This window comes from Oryctolagus cuniculus, chromosome 3, assembly GCF_964237555.1.
Source record: "Oryctolagus cuniculus chromosome 3, mOryCun1.1, whole genome shotgun sequence".
NCBI lineage: Eukaryota > Metazoa > Chordata > Mammalia > Lagomorpha > Leporidae > Oryctolagus > Oryctolagus cuniculus.
The window spans coordinates 157,109,775-157,132,910 of NC_091434.1; the positions used below are offsets into that span (position 1 = coordinate 157,109,775).

The 23,136-nt window shown below is 39.5% G+C and overlaps 1 protein-coding gene across 1 annotated transcript in view; it reads left to right on the forward strand.

The window, feature by feature from the left end:
• Nucleotides 1-23,136, forward strand: part of CPED1 (cadherin like and PC-esterase domain containing 1) — a 335,522-nt gene that overhangs the window by 133,940 nt on the left and 178,446 nt on the right. The window contains exons 7-9 of the mRNA XM_008258284.4: nucleotides 19,628-19,770; nucleotides 21,221-21,293; nucleotides 22,959-23,126. Of these exons, the coding sequence (XP_008256506.3) occupies nucleotides 19,628-19,770; nucleotides 21,221-21,293; nucleotides 22,959-23,126 (384 nt within the window). The remainder of the gene's footprint in view (nucleotides 1-19,627; nucleotides 19,771-21,220; nucleotides 21,294-22,958; nucleotides 23,127-23,136) is intronic.

Sequence of the window (23,136 nt, forward strand, 5' to 3'; positions counted from 1 at the left end):
GTGGGTCAATAAATCCAGATTTAAGCAATATTGTATTCAAAACATCTTCCACTAAAAGAACTCTCAATTTAATTGTAAAACATTCCAGTTACACTTATGAATTCAGGAGTTGAACTTCTCCACAACCACTGCAACTACAACTTTTGGTCAGATGTGCCCTGGGCTGTCTTTATACACAGCTCATATAGATTAACTACAAGAAATGTCATAAATTTAAATTTGGTTCTTAGAGTAAAAAGTCACAAGTCACCCCTTCATCCATCATAAATCACAAAGTCAGAAGTTACTCAACAGAGAGGAAACTAATACTTGTAACATTTTTATGAGATCTGAAGATTCTTTATACCTGTAACCATAGCTGCCTGTCTTTATAAAAATGTATTGCTGAAGTGATTTGTGACTTCGGACAGGAAATTTTGTCAAAATCCTTACTTTATCCATTTGAGACATAGCTTAAATTGATTCATTGTTCTGTCAACCATCACATATTTGAAGATGCTGCGCTTGTTGCTACCATTTGATATTAGATATAAAGTTCTATGGAGATGTTTCTTTGCATATTCTCAGCTCTCCGTAAATGACTGTTGGGTTGAATTGAATCAAAGGTCATTTTAAAAATTCAGTGTGAAGAAATGCTTGAGCATACTTAATTCCTAACTGCTCAAAGACAGCCACTCTACTTTGCAAGGATGGATAAGTAGTATAGATAAATGACAGGTAAATGACAATTTGCTGTCTAATAAATGTAACAGATGGATGTTATACTCTGAATTTCTGGATGAGGCCACTCTGATGGAAAGGCAGAAGCCTGGAACTTGGTGGCCTTTTCTCAAGTGAGCGTCTGTGAGAATCATCTTCAATAGAAACTAAAGGTAAAGCAGCCTCCTGCCCACTGTGGCTGTAAATGCCCAGCTCTTCACCACACCAGCACTGCTCTGGCCTTTTGGGGGCCATTCTTCCAGCCCCAGAGCCTGCAGCTCCGTCTACATCACTGTAATCAACAAGTGTGGACAGAGGAGAGATCACAATACTGGCAAAGGGGGAAGCATTTTTATTTGCAAAAGGCCCTTTTTAGAGATGCACCTCGCTCTTACTCAGCTTGGAGACACGACACAGACACAGGGAGGAAGTTAGCCTCATTTGTCGCCAATATTTATGCAGTGCCTCTGATAATGTCAGGCAAGATAGCTCAGATAGTCCCAGGATAAACATGAGTGATGTCTTTAGAAGTAGGTATGAAGTCACAGGATGGGCTTTCAGCCTTACCAAGTGTTCTTCCGATCTTCATTTTCTGTCTAAAATTGCAGGCTCTGGAACAGACCTTGTAAAAGACTTTTTCCCTCAGCATCTGGCTCTTGGTAGGCCCAGGAGATTTATGTCAGCTCTAAGAATGTGAATAAAGGGCTGCTCCTGAGAGTTTGTTAAAAGAGTTGATCTATTGCTTACGCTACTCTTGCTCGGATTAAATTTAAAAATTGCATGGAGGTGTTCATCTGGAAATTTGATTTTATAAACTATCGATAGCCAGCATATAATTAAGTGGACTTGTGAGTGATGCTCAAAATAATAATTTAAATAATAACTGCAAAATACCATTTACCTAATCAGCCCATGTGGGTGCTAAGTATTAATTCACATAAAGTTTGCTCTAGAAAAGGAGTGATTGCTTTGCTAATGCACATGAGTTTACAGTGCATCAACCTAGCGTAATTTTATTTTGCCTTGATGGTGTTGCTGATGGTTTTCTTTCTATTTAAAAAAGACTCACTCATTCATTTCTTTCATTCACCCATTCTCAATTTTGTTACATAAAAGGTGTGTTAGGTAATTTGGTAAATTAATCCATCTTTAAGACTGAATTTGGGTCATTGTCCCAAACAGAAATAAAACAGAAATAAATATATATATATTTTAAATCATTTGACAGGTAGCGTTATAGACAATGAGAGAGAGAGAGAGAGACAGAACGGTCTTCCTTCCGTTGGTTCACCCCCAAATGTCCGCTACAGCCAGCACTGCGCAGATCTGAAGCCAGGAGCCAGGTGCTTCTTCCTGGTCTCCCATGTGGGTGCAGGGCCCAAGCACTTGGGCCATCTTCCACTGCCTTCCCGGGCCACAGCAGAGAGCTGGACTGGAAGAGGAGCAACCTGGACTAGAACCCGGTGCCCACATGGGATGCTGGTGCCGCAGGTGGAGGATTAACCAAGTGAGCCATGGCGCTGGCCCCATAAAACCATATATTAATCATGGTTAAGTCTATTTGGTCTAAAAGATCATGTGAGAAGTCCATGACCCTCAGCTTCAAAGGCAAACTGTGAGACTGTATCCCCAGAGCTTCACCGAGTACCTGGCACACAGCACCCACTCAGCACCTGTCTGTCAAGGAGTGCTTGTTAGTCATCATCTTATTTGTTAAAGGCACTTCGTTACTAGTCATTTATTAACTATCATTTTGGGACAAGCAGGTTGTGCAACAGAAGACAGAATTATGAATTTACATATGCTACCTTTCTTAAGTCAAACATATTATCTCTTGAGCTAATGTCATGAACTGATAGCTCTATCAAATAATGAACTGATAAATATATTCTACATTGATACAGATAGATATATATTTATATTTAATGTATTGTAGTAACAACATAAAAGTGAAATCTCACCCCGATGAGTACATTGTTAATTATTTCCTTCAATGCTAGAAAATCAATGGAAAGCATCTATAATATTTACAAGAAAAATAGAGGTGAGCTTACGTTCAGGGATTTCTGTGTGGAATCGGGGGGATCAGTTTGAAAGGCAGAGGGTTGGCGTTATGGCAGAGCAGCTTAAACTGCCCCTTGGGACGTGCACATCCCACCTGCACCACTATCAGTGTGCATGGGATTGGGTCCTGCCCCTGTTTCTTCTCCAGCTTCTGATCCTGTTCGTGCTCCTGGGAAGCAGTAGGTGAAGACCCAAGTACCGAAATTCCTGCCGCCTATGTGGAGACCTAGGTGGATTTCCTCTCTGCTGTCTTCAGACTGGGCCAGTCGGGGCTACTGCAGCATCTGGGGGAGTGAACCAGTGGATGGAAGATCTCTCTGTTTCTCCCTCTTTCTGTCACTCTGCCTTTCAAATAATAAGATGAAGAATAAGAATAAGGAATAAACACCAAAAACTGGAAAAGGGATTCCTCTGTGGTATTTTGAATGTTAGCAGGTGTATACATTTATCCCAGTGAATTCTATTTGGTCCAAAACTATCATGTAAGCCCATGTTCCTCAGTTTCAAAGGCAAACCATGTGTTGGTGCCCAAGAGCCTTCTTCTTGCCAGTTCAAAGTCTGCTTCTGCTTGGAGTCTGCTCTGGGAAGTGTGTGTAAGGCTGAGGGAGGGACCCAGATCATTGGAAAGTCCAAATGTTGTTTCTTCAAACTGGAGCCTGGGCGTACGCAGCCTGTGGACTTCTTGGTTAATGGAGGCAGGCTTTTCCTCGCTCTGCCATCGCCAGCACAGGAATGTGGCTGTGATTTCTGTTATCCCTCACTGATTGCAAGCTCATACCATCACCAAGTATTTAGAATACAAGCAGCATGGGGATAGGGGACTTGCGTAAGCAGTGTTCAAAGCACTTCTGGCATACATTAGAAAAACACCAGCCTACTGTTTGAGTTTCTCCTCGTGTCTTTAATAACTGAGTCAGCTAAAACATAAAGATATTCAAGACTGAGCAGCCACCATCCCTTTCTTCACTATCCTCCTCACCATAATGCACCCACAAATTAAGCCAGAATCGTCTGATCTTCCTGGATTTTTTCCAGTTCTGTGCAGGCACCTACAGAGTTGCTGAGCTTAATTTTATAAATCTTGATCTCTGGACTTTGACACGAAGCTCACCTGAGGTTTCCATTGCTATGGTAATGTTAAATATCTTCTGATGACAGGAAAATGTATTGGGAGGAGAAAAAAAAAGCAGGTGAAGTCAGCAAAGAGTCAAGAGAATCGAAATGAGGGGGGGAACGTTGCTTGCCTGAATATATGCGCTGCCCTTGGAAGAAGTGATGTTTGTGCTGGATGCAAAGACCCAGACTTTTAGTGCCTGACTCAGGTCTCGGGCCCTGCAGACACAGAGGGAGAGGAATGGTTTGGAGTGCAGACTCCACTCACCAAATGGCTGGAATTATTAATGAGAATAACCCCTTTGCAAAGTGGTAGGTGAATGCAAAGCAATAACAATGAAAACACAGCTGTAAGAGTCTCCAGAAATTAATTACATTCACACTTAAGTGCATTGCAAAATATCTATCCAGTGGTGGAAGTCATTTTGGTATTTTACTTTGGGTATAGAAACAAAATAATTTTCCACCAGTATATTTTGAAACTTATTACATGTTTGTCATTTTAAAAATTTCTATTAAAATTCCCCTTTATTCTTTGATATCTGCCTCAAAGGCTGTGACAAACTCTAAAAATAAAATATTCCCAAATGTGCCAACTAGGTAAAACTGATTTGTCTGCTAAAAGACAGACTTTTCTCCCTTCAGGAGAAAGTCTGACTTGCATTTGTCTTATGTGATTTATGGATTGTAAGTTTACAAAAAAATACAGCCTCTTCCTCCCATATATTAAAATGTGATTTTAAATTCGGAAGAAACAGCAATCTTTTGTCACCAAGGAAACCGACCTAGCTAACAGATGAAGCAAAAAAAATTACTATATTGCCCCCAAGTGGTACTGTTTGGTATTACACCAATAGCCTGAGCTGTCCAATCCAGAAAGAAAAAAGGCAAAACAAAAAGCTTAAACAGCAAAGCTTTGACCTTCTTCTTTCACTGGACTATATATATTCATCTTGATAAGTTATTTGATACCTCCCACTTATAGTAGGGAAGCTATTTTGCTAAGTAGAGTTTATAAATGATGATACTTCCTTGGTGTGATTTAATTAGCTGAGGCCACAAAATTATTTGGAGTGATCTCAGCATTTGTCAGACACTGACAATGAATATTGTTTTTCCATTTAGGAAGGTTTTGCAGTTTATAGGTTTCGTGATGGCCATAAATTTAGGCTGGCATTTCAGAGTCAGCATCTAAAACTGCATCCCTTATATCATGTGTCTTTTGTGTGATTGTTATTTGATTTCAGTCTGCACCCACCTCAAACCCACTTCCAGCCCAAATTCCTTTGCATTGTGTACATGACCTAATGCTGTGTAGGAAAGGAAAGATGGCCCCTCATGGCTCTTGAGCACCGCCAAGGAACATACATTGAGTGAGGAATCTGCACGCATGTGCGCGCGCGCGCACACACACACACACACACACACACGGTTCTATGTTCTGCACCTACTGCAACGCAATGACAGATTGCACTGCTTTTGCTAGCAATAGCTCACTTCCTCATTGACTGATACAGAGCACTGCTATGCCCACCACTCTATCCTCTTGGTCTCAGCTTGTCCTCTCACTTCCTCCGCTCAGCCCATGTAACCTGTTCCTAGAAGTTCCATAGTATCTGGAGCTAGGGACTTTGAACAAGAGAGGAAAGTCCAGATGTCCCTGCATTTATGAAGCCATGTGCAATGCCACCTGCAGTGTGGTTCCCCTCTCTGTCAACTTCCCCATGCCTGCTGCCCAGCCTTGCGGAGTCCAATACTGCTCTCTTCCATGTATTTTTTAAAAGCGCAGATCCAAAGTGATGCTTTGGTTGAAATTCTAGTAGGACAACTTCTACTAGAAAATCTTCCCAAATTTATTTGAAAGTGTGAGAATTTTCCCATGTTCTTGATTACCCAGCTCATGTACATGAAAATCCGTATTCCAGTCACAGAAAGTATAATCATTACCCTAAATTCAGAAGTCACAGAAGAAAAATATTATACTAAGGAAATTTATTTCATTTTCTTGCTTTCAAGGAGTTACTTTTAAAGTAAAAAGAAATGTAATTTTAAAATATGAATGGGACAATGATGACACTCTTTCAGGTTGAGTAGCAATCAAATATCTGATTGCTTTTTTACTGGAAAGGAGAGATTCATAAATCAGTAGCATCAGAGCTATTGTACTGCATGTACAAGATAGAAAAGAAAAATCCCAAGGCCTGGCCTCTGGGGACCTGGGAATGGGTGTGAAGTAGGAAAGTATTTGTACCAATGGTGCAACATTGGGTTGTCTTTTAACCTCCTTGCTTCATTTTCCCTTTCTGTAAAATAGCTGTCTCATGGGTTAAATGAGTTTTGCATTCATTGTGCAAATATTTACTGGGTCCCTACCTCAGATATACAAGGCTTTGTGTTAAGCTCCTGCTATGGTTTGAATCTGTCATGCAAAAGCTCCTGGTTGGACCCTTAATCCCCAGATTCATATGTTAATGGGATTTGGAGGCCTTTGGGAGGTAATTAGGATTAAATGAGGCCATGAAGGCGTCAGTGGCTTTGTAAGAAGAGGAAGACAGACCTGAGCTGGTGCACTTGCCCTGGCTCTGCCATGCTGTGGTGCAGCAGAGGTCCTCCCTTCCTGGGGGCTGAGAAGATGTCCTCTCCATGTGCTTGGACTTCCCAGCCTCCAGAGAGCCATGCGCCAAATACAAATGCACTTCCCTTCTTTATATCCTTACCCAGTCTGTGGTATTCAGTGTTAGCAACGAAACAAAGACTGAGACATCTTCATGGTAAGAAGTAAGACAAAATCCCTGCCTTTGTGGGCCTCATTCTTTTTTATGTTTATTTATTTTACTTGAAAGGCAGAGAGAGAGAGAGAGAGAGAGAGATCTTGCATCCATTGGTTCACTCCCCAAATATCTGCAACAGCCAGGGCTGGGCCAGGCGAAGCCAGGAGCCTAGAACTCCAGCTGAGTCTCACACGGAGATGGCAAGGCCCCAGGTTTTGGAGGCATCATCTGCTGCCTTCTAGGGTGCATTGGCAGGAAGCTGGATGGGAAGTGCAAGAACTGGGACTGGAACTAACACTGCAGTACAGATTCAGGTGTCTCAAGCAGTGGCTTAACCCCTTTCACTCCAATGTCCATCCTTGGAGCTTGTTCTTACCTGGAATGATAGAAACAAATAAATGATTAATTATATGCATGTCAACAAATACAGATGATTACCTCTTCTGAATCTAGCTAAGAATGACACAAACAGGATGCACAAAAGTAACTGAATTGCTCACTTTATGGGCAGAAGGGAGAGCTCCTTAAGTAACAATCGAGCTGAATCATAATGTGATAAACTTTTTCAAGCCTACTCTGCTGCAGTGTAGGGAACGGATTGAAGACAATTGTGAATAGGGGAAGAGAAACCTACTACAAGGCTGTTAGTGAGACCAGAGGAGAATTGGACAGCCAGTGAGATGATAGGGTAAAGAAGGAGGGGTATAGATAGGTTTTGGAGGTAGAAACAAGAACAGGTGTTGGCATGAGAGAGAGGATAAACAAAGATGGCTCCAAGGTGACTGTTTAGCCATTTTATGGTCAGTGATGCCATTTACTGAGATAGATCAGATCGGGGAGTAAGAAGTCAAGAGAAGGAGTGAGAAAGAGCAATGGGAATTGAGCACTTGGAGATGCAGGTAGGTGCCTGATGCCACCTATTAAGGTTGAGTCTCTTCTTAGGCTCAATGCCCTGAATGAGGGCCCCACACAGAAAAATTGTCACCTGGGAGCTTGGCATTTTGTTTGCCATATTCTTTCCCTTCCCAATCCTGCACTCCACCCACGTATCCATATCACTTCTAAACCAGGAGAATGACTGCAGTTGTTTGCCCATCCTTGTGTGACCAGGGCATCCCCACATGCCCATGTCTAAGGACCCCTGGTGCAGGCAGAGGGGCCTTGTCCCAGCCATCAGAGAAGTTCCAGGGTAATTTTGAATAGATGGTGCCTCAAACCACAAATCTGATTCCTTGGAAGTCGGTGGGTTGTGATCATGTGTGATCTATTGAGAAGAAGATGCTTAGAAAAATGCCCACCCTCAAACGGGTTAAATACATTTAACGACTGAGGTAGAAGCCAGAGTGACGTTGCATGGCAGGAACTCCAACAGAAGCAGCAAGCACTGGACTGTTTTATAAACACCGGAAACCAAAAAAAAAAAAAAAAGGGGGGGAAACCCATGGGGTTTCTAGATCACCTTCTCCATATGAGAGGTTCAAAAAGAGAAGACAAAATTATCTTAAAAGTAAATTGAATCAGTTAGCTTTTGCATAGCAAGCCATCCTCAAACCTAGTGACTTGGAACAAACATTTGTTATTTCTTGTATTTCTGTTGGCTGGGAAGGCTCTGCTGGTCATTCAGGTGGGGCTGGATGGTTTCATCTGACTTCAATCACATCCCTAGTTGTTGGCTGGGTGTTGGCTAGGGCTATGGGGATGATCTGGCCACGTGCAACTACCTAGGCAGGCCAGTGTTTCTCACACAGTGGTAGTGTCAGCATGTCCAAGGATGGAGAGAGAGCAAGCCCCCAAGGCCAAGTTCTTCTCTAGCCTTTGAGTTATGGATTGAATGCTTATCCTCTAAAAGATACTTGTTCATGTCCTAACCCCTCAGAACCTGTGAATTTGGACAGAGGGTTTTGACAAATGGAGTTGAGAATCTCAACATGAGATCATCCTGGATTACCATGGTGAGAACTAACACCAAGGATGAGGAAGTCAGAGGGAGATTTGACACACACAGAAGAGGAGACACACAGATGAGAAGGTCATGTTTTTTTTAGGATGGAGACAGAGGTTACAATGTTACACCACAAAGCTATGAAATGCCATCAGCCACCAGGAACTGAAAGAGGCAAGGACTGTCCCCGGGAGCCTTAAGAGAAAACACAAGCCTCTTAATGACTCCTTGATTTTAGATTTTCAGCCTCCAGAGCTTGCAGTAATTTGTTACAGCAGTCCCAGGAAGCAAAACCATTTGCATCAGATTTGCTAATCCCATTGATCACAAGAGCATCACATGCATAAGGCAAGATTCAAGCGGTGATGAAATAGACACCCCCCCCCCCCTTAGATGGGAGGAGCTGCAAAGATTACACTGCACAGGGTCAGGTCAGGATACTGGGCTGGTGTGGAAAATTTGGGGCCTTTTTTTTTTTTTTCTTTTTTTTTTTTTGGCAGACTGACACTCTAATGAAACGAAAGATTTTCACATCAGGGCAGATTATCAGCAGCTTGGCCAGGATGGAATGTAAATGTGAGAAGAGGGAAGTGCCTAAATTATGGGCAATGAGCAAAGGTGGGAAGGTTATTTTGTCTGGTAGCCTCTCTGCTAGAGCAGAATGAGCTTTCTAAAGGTTCATTATGTGGGTGGGGAATCTTTTTTCTGCCAAGGACCATTTGGATATTTATAACATCTTTTGTGAGCCATATGAAATTATCAACTTCAAAATTTACCTGCTGTAGATTTATTGAATTTTGAGCCCCACCTGTGGTTGCCTTGGCAGGGCCAGGCCAAATGATCTCAAGGATCTCAAGTCTTACATGGCCTCTTGACCAGATGTTTCCCACCTCAATAGTGCAGAAACAATAAGATTTAAAAAAAAAAAAAAAAAAAAAAAAAAAAAAAAAAAAAACAAGAAAAAAAAACAAGAAAAGAAACAAAAAGATTTCACAGTAAAGTATTAGGGGATATTAGGGAATTATATCTTCTTGCATGTTTAAGACTTTGTTTGACTATGGGACCAAAATCAGTTCAAGTAAAAGCAGTATTGAATATTAATCATTCTTAATTCATTCAGCTTAATTGTATTGCAAAATGTTTCATAGACACCAGGTATGCCCTGGGCAATGTGAAGGTGTCAACAGAGAAATACTGGTTGATTTTCAAAGATCTCTGCAATGGGGAAGAAATACCTATTTAGAAGTAACTCTAATACTGCAGAATGCAGCAATGCCTCATGGTTGCTGAGACAGGAGAGAATTATTCAGTCTGGGAAAAGTGAGGGAGTTCCACAAAATGGATTGTGTTTTAGCTGAGCTTAGAAGAATAAGTAGGGTGTCTTTGGAAATGGGGAAAAATGTGTACATTTGTTTTGTAAAGACCTCAGGGGACACACAGGTGGAATCATAGGTATGAACTCAGAAGCATGAGCTGCGTTATTTGGCTGGAGTTTGTATGTCTGTGGGAGAAGGGGACTCCTAGGATGTCCTGAAGGGGAGGAATAGGGAATGGAAGAGAAGAAAGCACAGGCTTTGTGGAGTGGGTGAAGCAAGGTAAGACATATTAGACTCGAGCCCCATGGGGCAATGGCTATAAACTGTAAACTGAGGGTCATTTTATTCCTCTGGTGTATTCTCATGTATGGCCTCATTGGAAACTTTTAAGAGCCCCGGGGAGATAGGGTGATATGTTTATACCTATTCGATGGATTAGGAAATGAGCCTTCATGGTTTAGTAGGAATGACAGAGCCAATAAATGTCAGCTGGAATTAGGACTCAGACCTCCAGGGAGCAAAATCTACTTCAGTTGTCACTTGACAACTTGTTGTGCTCAACAATGCTCTGCCCTCCCTCCATACAGCATGCTGACTGCTGAACAGAGAGCCCAGTGCTGGGGCAAGCAGGCGAGGTGCAAGTTTGTTCCCTATACTATTGAGTAGCGTGCTAACACATGCACTAATGAACTGTAAGCCCCTAAACAAATGGACTTGCTTCTACAAAAGCAAAGCTGAATGTTTATAAAAGCATCAATACAGGAAACTTGCTTTGAAACATCCCCATTGTTTGGGCGAAAATTGTAAAGCTTAGAAAGAGTCTGCCCTGAGATTTTTTTTTTTTTTTGCAAGTTCCTCCTCTAATGGCATTTCAACCATTGCTTTGTGGGTGAGGTTTCTGTAAATTAGATTACTTGCACTTCCAATTAGTTCACCTATATGCAAATAAAGGGCTTTGGCTGTACATCAGAAGATTGATGAAGGAATTTTGAAAATGTATTTACTTTTTAAAATTTTATTTATTTATTTGAAAGGCAGAGTTACAAAAGTAGAGGCAGGGAGAGAGAGAGAGAGAGACCCTCCATTCCTGATTTATTCTCCAAATGGCTGCTACCAGCTGGAGCTTGGCCAATCCAAAGCCAGGAGCCAGGAGCTTCTTCCAGGTCTCCCACATGGGAGCAGGGGCCCAAGCACTGGGGCCATCTTTTGCTTTCCTAGGCCATAACAGAGAGCTGGATCAGAAGTGGAGCCACTGGGACTCAAACTAACCTCCATGTGGGATGCCAGCACTGCAGGTAGCTTTACCTGTTACACCACAAAACTGGCCCAGAATTTTTTTTTTAATTTAAAAACATTTAAGGATTGCATGTATCAGTTTTTGAGTTCTCATAAAAATAATGCAGTTTGTAACAAAAAGGCTCAAAATTCTACTGTTTATGATACTACCTGCCTCTGTGGTTATCAGGGACTTCTCCCTATCTGAGCAGGGAAATACCTTGATTGGAAATTGGCTTTATAACGATGGCTCAGCAGCAAAGGAAAAGAAAGTGATTGGAAGTAGTGAAAGTCAGTGCTCAGCACGCGGTACAAAACATTGACTTCTGCCGGCGCCGCGGCTCAATAGGCTAATCCTCCACCTGCGGCGCCAGCACACCAGGTTCTAGTCCCGGTCCAGGCACTGGATTCTGTCCCGGTTGCTCCTCTTCCAGGCCAGCTCTCTGCCGTGGCCCAGGAGTGCAGTGGAGGATGGCCCAAGTGCTTGGGCCCTGCACCCCATGGGAGACCAGGAGAAGCACCTGGCTCCTGCCATCGGATCAGCGCGGTGTGCCGGCCGCAGAGGCCATTGCGGGGTGAACCAACGGAAAAGGAAGACCTTTCTCTCTCTCTCTCTGTCTCTCACTGTCCACTCTACCTGTCAAAAAAAAATTAAAAAAAATTGACTTGTGCTAGATAGTGTCATGTTTGACTAGATACTAAGCATGAGCTTTTAAATTAAGCATAATAATTAAGTGCCCATTTAAAATACCCCATGTAAAAAGATGGATTTTTGTTTAATGTGAGACAGTATAAAGTAGCTGATAGGAGGGAGGTGTAAAAAAATAGCTGGGAGTGATAATAAATCTACTACGGATTCAATGGATTTTAACACCACAGCCACACATAAGTAAGGACAAGTTGTCCTATTGTTTCCTTTAGTGTACAAACAGACTCTATTTTGTATAGCAAAAATGTTTTCTTTTCTCTTGTGATTAATGATGATGCTTAATTAGACCTAAAATAGATGCCCTGCATAAAATATCCAGAATATAAATTGAAAATATTTTCCCTCTATCTTACTGATTTAAAAGCAGGTATATGAATTACGTGTGTTTCTGGTGAATACATCCCTGTTTGCACATTTTTTTGGTAATGCCTGTTAAAAATGCTCCTCTTACCTGTCACAAAGATTACCAGTTTTCAATGTTATTTTCTCATCGTGACAATTAATAAAAGATGAAGTTTTCAAATAGGCTGTCAGCTCTTATTGGAAATGTAAGGAAACCTTGTGTTTTAACTTCAGTGGAAATAGTTGTGAACGATGGCATTCATATAAAGGAAATGCGCAGACGTACACATAGAGACTTCAATGATAAAGTCTTTACAACTTCAGCTTTGGCTCTTTACTGTTCAATCTTCTGCTGCTTTATATCCCACTGAGAAATTCCAGCAGGGCTAATGAAGAAAATCTTCGAGGCCTCTGAGAAGGCTGAATATAAGGAAATCAAAGTTCTTCCACTCAAAGCAAATAATTAAATTTTTATTCTATTCGCAGCCCTTTGTATTTCTGCACTGTGCTTCTGATCAATTCTGTCATACAGTTGTGGGAGAATTTGAAATTTTCAGTGATGAAACTGCTTAAATCTCACCGAATCTGCATTCTGAACTTCCAAGTTTAATGTATGCTTTAAAGCTTAGGATTGTTAAGAACTACACATGAATAAAAAATTCCTGTCCTTGGAAGCATAAAACATATTTAAATATTAAAGTTTTTGATCTAATACCAAGAAATGAGTAAAATGTATCCAAACTTAGGTTAGGCCAGTTCAGTTTTTCCGTGGTTACCCTTAAGCAGGACAATTTTCGATGAGCTATAACAAATTATCTGAATATTTATATTTTTTAATCATTTGATTGAAAACAATTTTTTTTCTTAATCCAGGCAATTTGAATTAAGTTACAAAAAAGTTCGTAGTTTTTCCAAAATGTAATTAGGCTACATAAATACTCAAGTGGTTGAATTGATATTTTAGATGTGTGGTTATAAAGGCATGTGCCTGAGAGTTTCAAACACATTTTCCAGAAAGTAAAAACACAGATGATTCATTCGACTGTGTTTCAGGATCCATCTGTATTCCTGGTCTTGTACAGTCAAAGGCATGGGCAGCAGTACCGACTTCAGCCCTCACATTCGTGACCTCCTGGCCCTGTAACCATAGGCACAAACCTGCCTTCTCAGCTCCCAGTTTCTGTATCTGTAGAGTGGGGATAACGAGTAATCATCTTCATAGCATCGCTATGAACACAAAGAGCGTCCATGCTAAATGTACTGCCCGTCACGTAGTGTCAGCTTGGCTAAGGGTAGTGATTATTAAATACAACAGAGAATGACGTTCAAATACCACACCATACACCAAAAATGAAAAATTCCATCACTACTTAGGGTGTAATTTAGTAATTTTACCCTTTCTCATATCCTTTTTCCTCCATTTTTAAATATCTGATTTTCTTCCTGAATCGGATCCATTTAAAACGTGAAGGCGACTCCTTCCAGAGTCCAGAATGCCCACTTACAGGTTGTCTTCTGCCACACCGAAGGCTATGATCCCCCAGTGTGGTGTCATGTGCCCTTGGAGCACTCATGGGGACCCTGCAGGGGGTTCACAGGGGCACAGCCGCTTTCAAGAGACTCAATGCCCAGAACATGACCTTTTGTGTTATTTCCAAAAGATTTCTCAGACACCTCTGAAGCAAGTTCTCCTTTCCCATCCCTCAGACAAACACCCTGTGCTCTTCAAAAGAAAGACCTAGCATTCATTTGCCCCTGATGATAATTGCTCCAGGGATAAAAAGATGCATATAGAGAGATAAGTTTAAATATGTTATGGTGTCCATTAGACAAATTGAAGGTTACAAATCCTTCACAACTGAGGTCATTTTCAGTTCATTTTTAACACAATTGAACATTTCGTGATAAATCATTGTGATGTTTTTTCATCTATCTTGGAAGGAGTTCAAAGAATTAAGTCGTGTTGCTCTAAATAAATTCTTCCATACACATCTATGTATTAATGTGGACACATTTTATCTGTGCTTATGTTAAGAATAATATTAATACTGTTGCTGGGTCTGTCTCATTCTAGCAAGAAATTAATATTTTTTCAGTGGATATATGGACTAGTTAAATAAAAAGAAATCATATTCATTTGAGAGGTGTACTTCTAAAGTAATTTTACTTTTTTATTTTAGAAATTATTTAATAAAATGTATATTTTTATTATCTTTGACAAATGGTGATGACCAAAGTTGTGTCATAACTCTTTAGAACATTTTCTTACTAAAACTTAGAGACATGGAGTCACTAAAACTTTGAAAAATTTATGAACACATTTTTCTTATTGAGAATTATAGGGCAATCAAAAAAGGTTTCATATATAAAATGCATTATATTGGAATGAAATTCTGAGATAGTTGGATGACTTCAGATGCATTTTAAGAGTTCTGCAAGAAACTGGGAGATATATTGGTTAGGTCAAGTCTGACAGTGCTCTGCGGAGTCTGAGCGAGGCAGTGTAATATCCATCCCAAATAGCAGGCTTACATTCCAGCTGCATTCAATATGGGTGGATTTCAGTGGTCCCATTTCTTTCTTTAATTTGACCAAAGAAAACAGAATCTTGGATTTTGTATATTTAATTGAATGCCCTCAGCTCTACTGATAAATAAACTTGAATCTGAGCTCTTATTAGTTATATGAGGGGGGTGGTCTTGAAAAAGTACTTGGAAAACACATATTTTGAAAAACTTATGCATGGATTTCATTTTTTGCACAAAAATAAACTTTAATTCTGTTTTCCATGAACATTTTGAAGTACTCTCCCACCCCACCATGTATTTCTTTAAATACTGACTGTAACCTGAAGCTTTCAAGACTTGTGTCCATCATTAACTTGCCCTCTCTTCTGGATCATTCATGCTTGCATTCATGCTTATTCTGTGTTACTTCATATCCTACACAAAGGGCTAATAAGTTCAAGGATATAAGAATGATTAAGGACAAAACAGAGCCTAGGAGGCGATGGCATGGGGATAGAGAAATTTTCCACTATGTGCAGGAACTAAGAAACAGAGCAAGGGGAGGATCGTTCTGTTGTTGTTCTGCTTTGTTTTGCCAATTTTCTATTAAAGAAATGATCCTTTCGAATTTGATGATCCAAAATTAGCCCATGGTTAGACTACTATTATAGTTAGAGACAGTGCAACTGTGAAAATGGCAACATGACTTTTTAAAAAATTTGAATTGGACAGGTGTTTGGTGTAGTGGTTATGCTACTGCTTGGGACACCCACATTCTATTCCAAGCTCCTCTTCTGACTCCAGCTTCCTGCTAACATGCACCTGAGAGGCAGCAGGTGACAGCTCAAGTGGTAAAGTCCCTGCCACCCATGTGAGAGACCTAGATTGGCTTCCCAGCTCTGAGCTCAGCCTGGCCCCGCCCTAGCTGTTGCAGCCATTTGGGGAGTGAACCAGTGGCTGTGAGATCTCTCTCTCTCTCTCTCTCTCCCCCTCTCCTTGTGCTTTTCAAATAAACAAAATAGATAAATAAGATTATTTTTAAAATTCTAATTGTGGCAATATAAACATAGCATAAAGCATGCCATCTTAACTATTTTAAATGGATATCCTAGTAGTGTTAAGTATATTCACAATGCTGCACAACAAATCTCCAGAACTTTTTGCACAGCTGAAATTATATATTCATTAAAGAACCACTCCTCATTTGCCCTCTAGCCCCTGACCATCTTCTTTCTGTTTCTATGCATTTGATTACTCCAGATATCTCATGTAAGTGGAATCATCAATATCTTTTGTGACTAAGTTATTTTACTTAGCTTAGTGTCTCCTGTGTTCATCCATGGTGTAACATATATCAGACTATCTGTCCTTTTTAATGCTGAATAATATTCATTGCACATGCAGACCCCAGTTTGTTTATCTCTTGGTCCTTGATGTACACTTGGGTTGCTCCATCTTTTGGTTATTCTGAATTTGCTACTATGAACATGAGTGTGCAGATATCTCTCTCTGAGACCCTGCTCTGCATTCTTTCAGCTGTCTACCCAGAAGTGGAATTGCTGGATCTTATGGTGATTCTATTTTCAAATTTTTGAGGAATCATCAAACTGTTTTCTAAGGAGCTGCACCATTTTACATTTCTACCAGCAGAGGGTTCTACTTTCTTTATATTCTTGCCAATACATGTTGTTTTCTGTTCTTTTTTTTTTCTTTAAATATTATGATAGTTATCCTAATCAGTATGAAGTAATATCTCACTGGTTTTAATTTGCATTTTCCTAACACTAAGTGTTATTAGTGCACAATGATTTTTAAGTACCAATATTGAAGATGAAAATTCCCCTTTTACACAATAACATTGAGAGAAATCCTGGTAAACTTTAGTAAGGTGCAATGCTATTATTACACACTACCCAAAGTTAAAAATATTGAAATATTAGTGTTCTGCTACAGTTTCCCAGTTAGTCAAAGACATTACTTTACACAAAAAAAAAAACACACTAATATTGATGAACATTTATTCCCTTGCCATAATTCTTAGATTAATTGTAAGCTTCTATTTTTCAAGGGTTTCATTACAAGTCACCAGAAAAAAAAAAAAAAAACCACATCTCTTCTCTCTCCCTGGAGATGAAAGTGAGAGATAAACAGGCTGTTGGTCCTAATGAGGAAAGCTGTGTTGCCCAGAAGCTGTGGGAAGCTGGTTCTCTTGTCATCAAGCTCTTTGTGGTTTCTGTTGTGTCATAGTTAAGATTAGTTATTCAACTGTATTTACTGAAGTTAATTCTACTTTAGGCACTGGAAACCCAAAGATAAAATGGGACAGTTTTTGACCTGGAAACTCCTACAATCGAGTAGTGAGAGCGAATAAGAAAGCCAGCAAGTTAACCCAGGACAAATAACCTGTGCTGACACTGGGAGTAATTTGCTCAAGGTCTTATAGGAAGATAGAGAGAAATAAGGAAGGAGAACCCAGAATGCCGCACGGGAGGACTTGTGAAACTCAAGGCGGGCAATGAGGTGAATAATAACACATTGAGGGTATTTTCAGAGATCAAAGGCATAATTCAAGTTGTCTATACTTTTATATACATCTTCAGTTCTCCTTCCAGTTTTAATTGATAATTTTGGGCTACCTATTTGTATCTTAATAAACTGGTTGAATGGATCAAAGTAAAAATATAAATACCTTACTTATTATTTCTTGAGTTTTACACTACCACAAAAAAATGGTGATGCCTTCCTTGCCTGGTTTGCAACTGTAATCTTATAAGGTAATGCTTTAAATGTACTAAGATTTTATTTCATTTTTACACTGAAGAGAGAAAATTTATAGTTCCTAAAATAGTTTCATGTTATGTTAACAATTTAAAATGTTCTTTACTCATTTTATCTTGTCAAGGCAATGATTTTCTTCATAACTTACATTCTTTTTATGTATTTAAGTAATATATTTAAAAAATATTCTTTGTTAGTTATTCTCACCAATATGCATTTTATTATGGGAATTTGGGTTCAACAACCCCTTTAACTGAACTCTGGGCATGGCCATGGAGTTGTCTTGTTTTATTCTTGTTTTTTGCTTTGGTTTAAGGTTTTATTTTATTAGGTCAATTTAGGTTCCCTGAACTTGTCTTGTTTTAGTTGATAAAAAAATAAAGGCAGTGAACATGACCGAATAGTGTTGTGCTAGGTGGGAACTTCAAGTTCATTGTCTCATTTAATCCCAATAATCCTCCTTAAGGGAAGCATTGTTAGTGGTGCCACAAGTTCTCTTGTTGAACCTGGGATCTTCAGTCCACAGAGTGTACTGTGTAACCACTGGGTCATGCAGTGTGTTCTGAGTTTCATTAAAAGTTGTACTGAATTGCATGCCATATTCCATGCTCACTATTAGCATCAAAAATTAAGAAATAATCATTTCTACATTAGGAGAATAAATACAACCCCAAGACATTAAATCACTAAGTGTTCTTCCCCTGGAAGATATCATCTCACAAGCAATCCTACATGTCTTATGTACTACACAGACCTTTTCCAACTTCAAGTATTGTTAGCCTCAACCTCTGTGATATTCAGGAAACACTAGGAAAACACGGTCATATCACAACTAACCTTTTCTACATAATATGGTGAACTAAGTGAAATATGATGTTTATTTTCCTTATAAAAAGCATGTTATTCTATTTTGACTCAGGGGCATATTAACATTTTTAGTGTTGGCATTAATTTGTTTTCTTTTCATTATATAATTATTCCATTCATTTTCCTTAGTAAAATGGAAAAACATCCACACTGCCAGATGCTCTGAGTGTGTTTTTGGGGTCTTCCTATGTCATCGCATTAGATTTTTGTTTTCCTGCTGGTAAACGTTGATGAATTCAGTATTTGTTTGCCTTGGGAATTTTGCCTGTGCGTGTTAAGGATACATTTACTATTTTCCTCAGGTGATCTGTGCCAATATTTGTCCTTCATGATCGCAGCAACAAAAGTTTTTCTCTTTGAAATCATACACAGCTCAGATAGACTTAGTCTGTTCTTCCAAAAACATTAATAGAATACCTGATGCATGTTTCTTCAACAAATATTTTTTGTTCTTCATCTTTGAAAGAATGAAGTTCATGAATCAATGTGAGATCTCTTTTATCCTTCTTTGAAATGTTGACTTGAACTTTGGTGCTAAGCCTCTTCAAGAGGTACTTTGGTTTTATGATTGTTTAAATATATAAGCAAATAAAAATAGTTATTTGTGAAGCTAACTATAATGATCCTAAGAAGCATAGATGAATCTTAGCTTAACCTTTCCTTTGTTATATTGCCCATGTTCTCTACCCACAAGAAGTCTTTAAAATGTTAGCAGGACACTGGTTCTCAGATTCTTCTCTAGTTGGGTAGAGCTTCTGCAGAAAAGCAGGTTGAAAAAGCACCATTGACACAGTCATTTTTGTTACAATATTTGCTGAAAAGTGGTAATAAAAAGTGAGATTTAAATGTCTGTCGGTTTCAAACACATTTTCTACTAATTTGGCTTCACAACTCTCTTTCAGTGTTCACCCCAATGTAAAGAGGTGAGTGGCTAGTGCAAGCTTACTACTTCAGTGGGGTCACAAATTAAAGTGGGGAACCTTGATCACAGCCTTGTTACGTAAGTTCCAGTGCACTTTCCAAGACGAGATGCTGTGAAATGAGGAAAACAAGCCGAAGAAAGCACCTCTTAAGTAATTTAAGTTATAAGATATATAAGCCTTAGCTTATCAAGCATTTCTATTTTTCTAATGTACCCAGGAGAGATAAACTAAAGGAATCCTTCTAACTGATTATCTCAAAAGGGCTAGAAAGACAAACTGAGCCTATTGTTTCAACATCTACATCTTTTATTTTGTTCACAGCTGCAAACATTTTTTGAGACATTCCTGAGGGCCAGTTCCCCTCTGCAGGCTTTTGATAACATGAAGGAAGTAATTACCAAACTGTTGCTGGCAGCTGAAGTGTTCAGTGAAGCATCTACTCTGGGACCAAAGACCTTCAATAGGTAAACACATTTTAAATTATAAATGGAAAAAAAAAAAAACCGATGTGCTAGAAATTGTTAATGAAAACATTTCTTGATTGTCATAAGTAGGTGGTACCTGGAAAATTTTGTAACATACAAGTATAATCTTCTACATATGTGTGGCCTCACTTACAGGTCCTAAAACTTCAGAGCATGTTACAGATTTGTTAGTATCTAAATAGTAGTGACAAGACATAATGCACATTTTTAAATTAAACTTTTTAAAGGTTAATTTGTTTATTTAAAAGGCAGAGTGACAGAGAAAAGACAGAGAGGTCTTCCATCCACTGGTTCACCCCTCAGATGTCCACAACTGCCAGTGCCATTCCAAAGCCAGGAGCGAGGAACTCCAGCCTGGTCTCCAATGAGGGTGGCAGGGGCGAAAGCTTTGGGCCATCTTCTGCTGTTTCCTCAGATGCATTTGCAGGGAGCTGGATCAGAAGCAGAGCAGCGGGAACTTGCATTGGTGCTCATATAGTAGACCAGCGTCACAGATGGTGACTTACAAACTACACCACAATGCTGGCCCCTAAATTAATTTTTAAATTGCAGTGGCATTTCAACCTCAGCTACTTCTATCGCAATGTTAACCAGGTATAATTTCACTTGCACGTTATAGAGTTTATTGTAGGATTTCCCACTGAGTTGCAAATACACAGAAGGAAACAAAGTCTTTTACTAACAAAATTCAATCATTGGTATCTCCAGATCGCAACCTACTTGAATATAATGTATTGCCTTTGTTCTAAGGAAATGTTGTATCTAGCATGTCAAAAAGAAGAAAGAAAGGGGAGGGGGAGAGAGGGAGAGAGGGAATGAGGCATAGAAAGGGAAGGGAAGGGGAGGGGAGAGGAGAGGATGGGTGGAGAGGTGAAGGGCATAGAAGGGAAAGGAAAGGAAGGGAAGAGAGAAGGAAGGAGAGGGAAAGGCAGGTGTTTGACAGAATGGTTAAAACTCTTGTTTGGGACACTGCTTCTCATGTTGGATGCCTGGATGCCGGGTGTCTAGTCTCAGCTTTGCTCCCAATTCCAGTTTCCTAATAGTGCCCCGCCTCGGGGGGTGGGGGGTGGGCAGAAAGTGATGGCTCAGGTAGTTGGATCCATGCCCTCAGGTAGTGATCCCTCAAGTACTTGGAAAACCTGGATTGAGTTCCCAGTTCCCAGCTTAGGCTTGGCCTAGCTCCAGTGGCTGCAGACATTTGGGCGGTGAACCAGGTGGTAACTCTCTGTCACTCCACCTCCACCCCTTTTCTGTCTCTCAAATAAAAAAAAAATAATTAAAGAATTTTATCATACTTATGTGGATAATAGTCTACATATAGGAGTAGGAAAGTTTCATTCTCCATATTTAAGTTTTTTTTAAGATTTATATATTTATTTGAAAGGCAGAGCATACTGCATTTTACTCTTAGCTTGTGCTTTTATTTCAGATGCAGATTATGCTTTCAACTCTTAACTGTTGACATTGGGTATGACAGTTTCAGGCACCCTCTGGTACTCCAGGTGAGTTGGCAAAGGCTTCATGATTACTGCCAGCATCTGCCTTTTGGTCAAGGATCTGTGTGTGTGTGTGTGTGTGTGTGCTGTTTTCATTCATAATGACCAATCAAGAAATAAGAGTTTGCATCAAAGTTACTACAAACTTACATGAAGCACTTTCAAAAAGTTTATGGAAAACAATTTAAAAGTAAGTTCATTTTCATATAAAAGATTTGAAATACTGCATACATTTTCTTAGTATGCCTTTTCCATGAACCTTAAAAAGGTTAAAAGACTCCATATATTTCCCAAAGTTCAGAGAATTAAGTAATATATGGGAAACCTATGATTTCCAATCACATTATGTGTCTCTGGAGAGCAAAGATGAATTTTCTATGGTTCACCACTGTCTATGAAATAAATGTTGTATAAAATCAAGTATGTGTCAATGGAGAAAAGCAGGCATGCAATAATAGAAGATAGCAGATGACCAGTGTAATCATATGGTATTATAAAAAAGGTAGCTTTTTGCCGGCGCCGCGGCTCACTAGGCTAATCCTCCACCTTGCGGCGCCGGCACACCGGGTTCTAGTCCCGGTCCGGGCACTGGATTCTGTCCCGGTTGCCCCTCTTCCAGGCCAGCCCTCTGCTGTGGCCAGGGAGTGCAGTGGAGGATGGCCCAGGTGCTTGGGCCCTGCACCCCATGGGAGACCAGGAAAAGCACCTGGCTCCTGGCTCCTGCCATCGGATCAGCGCGGTGCACTGGCTGCAGCGCGCCGGCCGCGGCGGCCATTGGAGGGTGAACCAACGGCAAAGGAAGACCTTTCTCTCTGTCTCTCTCTCTCACTGTCCACTCTGCCTGTCAAAAAAAAAAAAAAAAAAAAAAAGGTAGCTTTTTAATTCTTTATGTGCAAGCATTTAGCTTAAAATTGATCTGTATCTTCACTTAAAAGCCATGACAATTTTTGAAATTTTTTCTAGCATAAATGTGTAAATTAAGGAGTGTTTTTTGTACACCAATTATTTTCCTTCCTCCTAAATTAAATAAACTCTCACACCATCTCTCCAAACTATTTTTCTTGTAAAAGAGCCCTTCATGGCAAGAAGATAAAAAACAATTGACTGAACTGGTCTTTAAAAAGCTTATCTTGGGATATGGAGTAGGAAGAAAGGAAGACGAACAAAATAAATTTATGTGTAATTGGTATTCAACTTTATATAACATTTACTCTTTTTTCAAACTATTATACATGGAAATCGACAATATAATATATGGCCCAGGCATTTTATTCACTAGTAGTAAGATTTATCCATAAAATTTTGAGAATTTATGAACTGACTTTTTTAATGATCATTTGTTTATTATTTTGAATATGTGTATAATAGTTTATATTATATACTTTTAGATTTATACTCCAGAAAAATTGTCATGTTCTTGAATTATCATCCATGAACACAAATCCTGCAACTATAAAGAGTTTCAAGATAAACTAATGCAACTGTATAGTACATTATTACACTTGAAAGAATTGTGTCTTCAAAAGAACATTACTCACATTCATAAAACTGTTTACCTCCAAAAGGACCACTAGATGTCAGTTCTGATCTACAGTCCTACAGGAAATAAATCATGTCTTAGAAGTAAGTCTGCTGTATTCTAAGTAAACCAATGCTTTTAATCTTCCAAAGGTGCATGAACATTTAAATTTTCAAGATGATGATAGTGTGGAACTTGAGGACCAAAACACAGAAGAATTCCTTCTAAAGGATACTTTCAATTTTCTCTTCCCCAATGAATCTTCGCTTCCTGCATTTTCTGAGATATTTCAGAAACTTTATAGATCAGATATATTTAAGGTAAGTACAT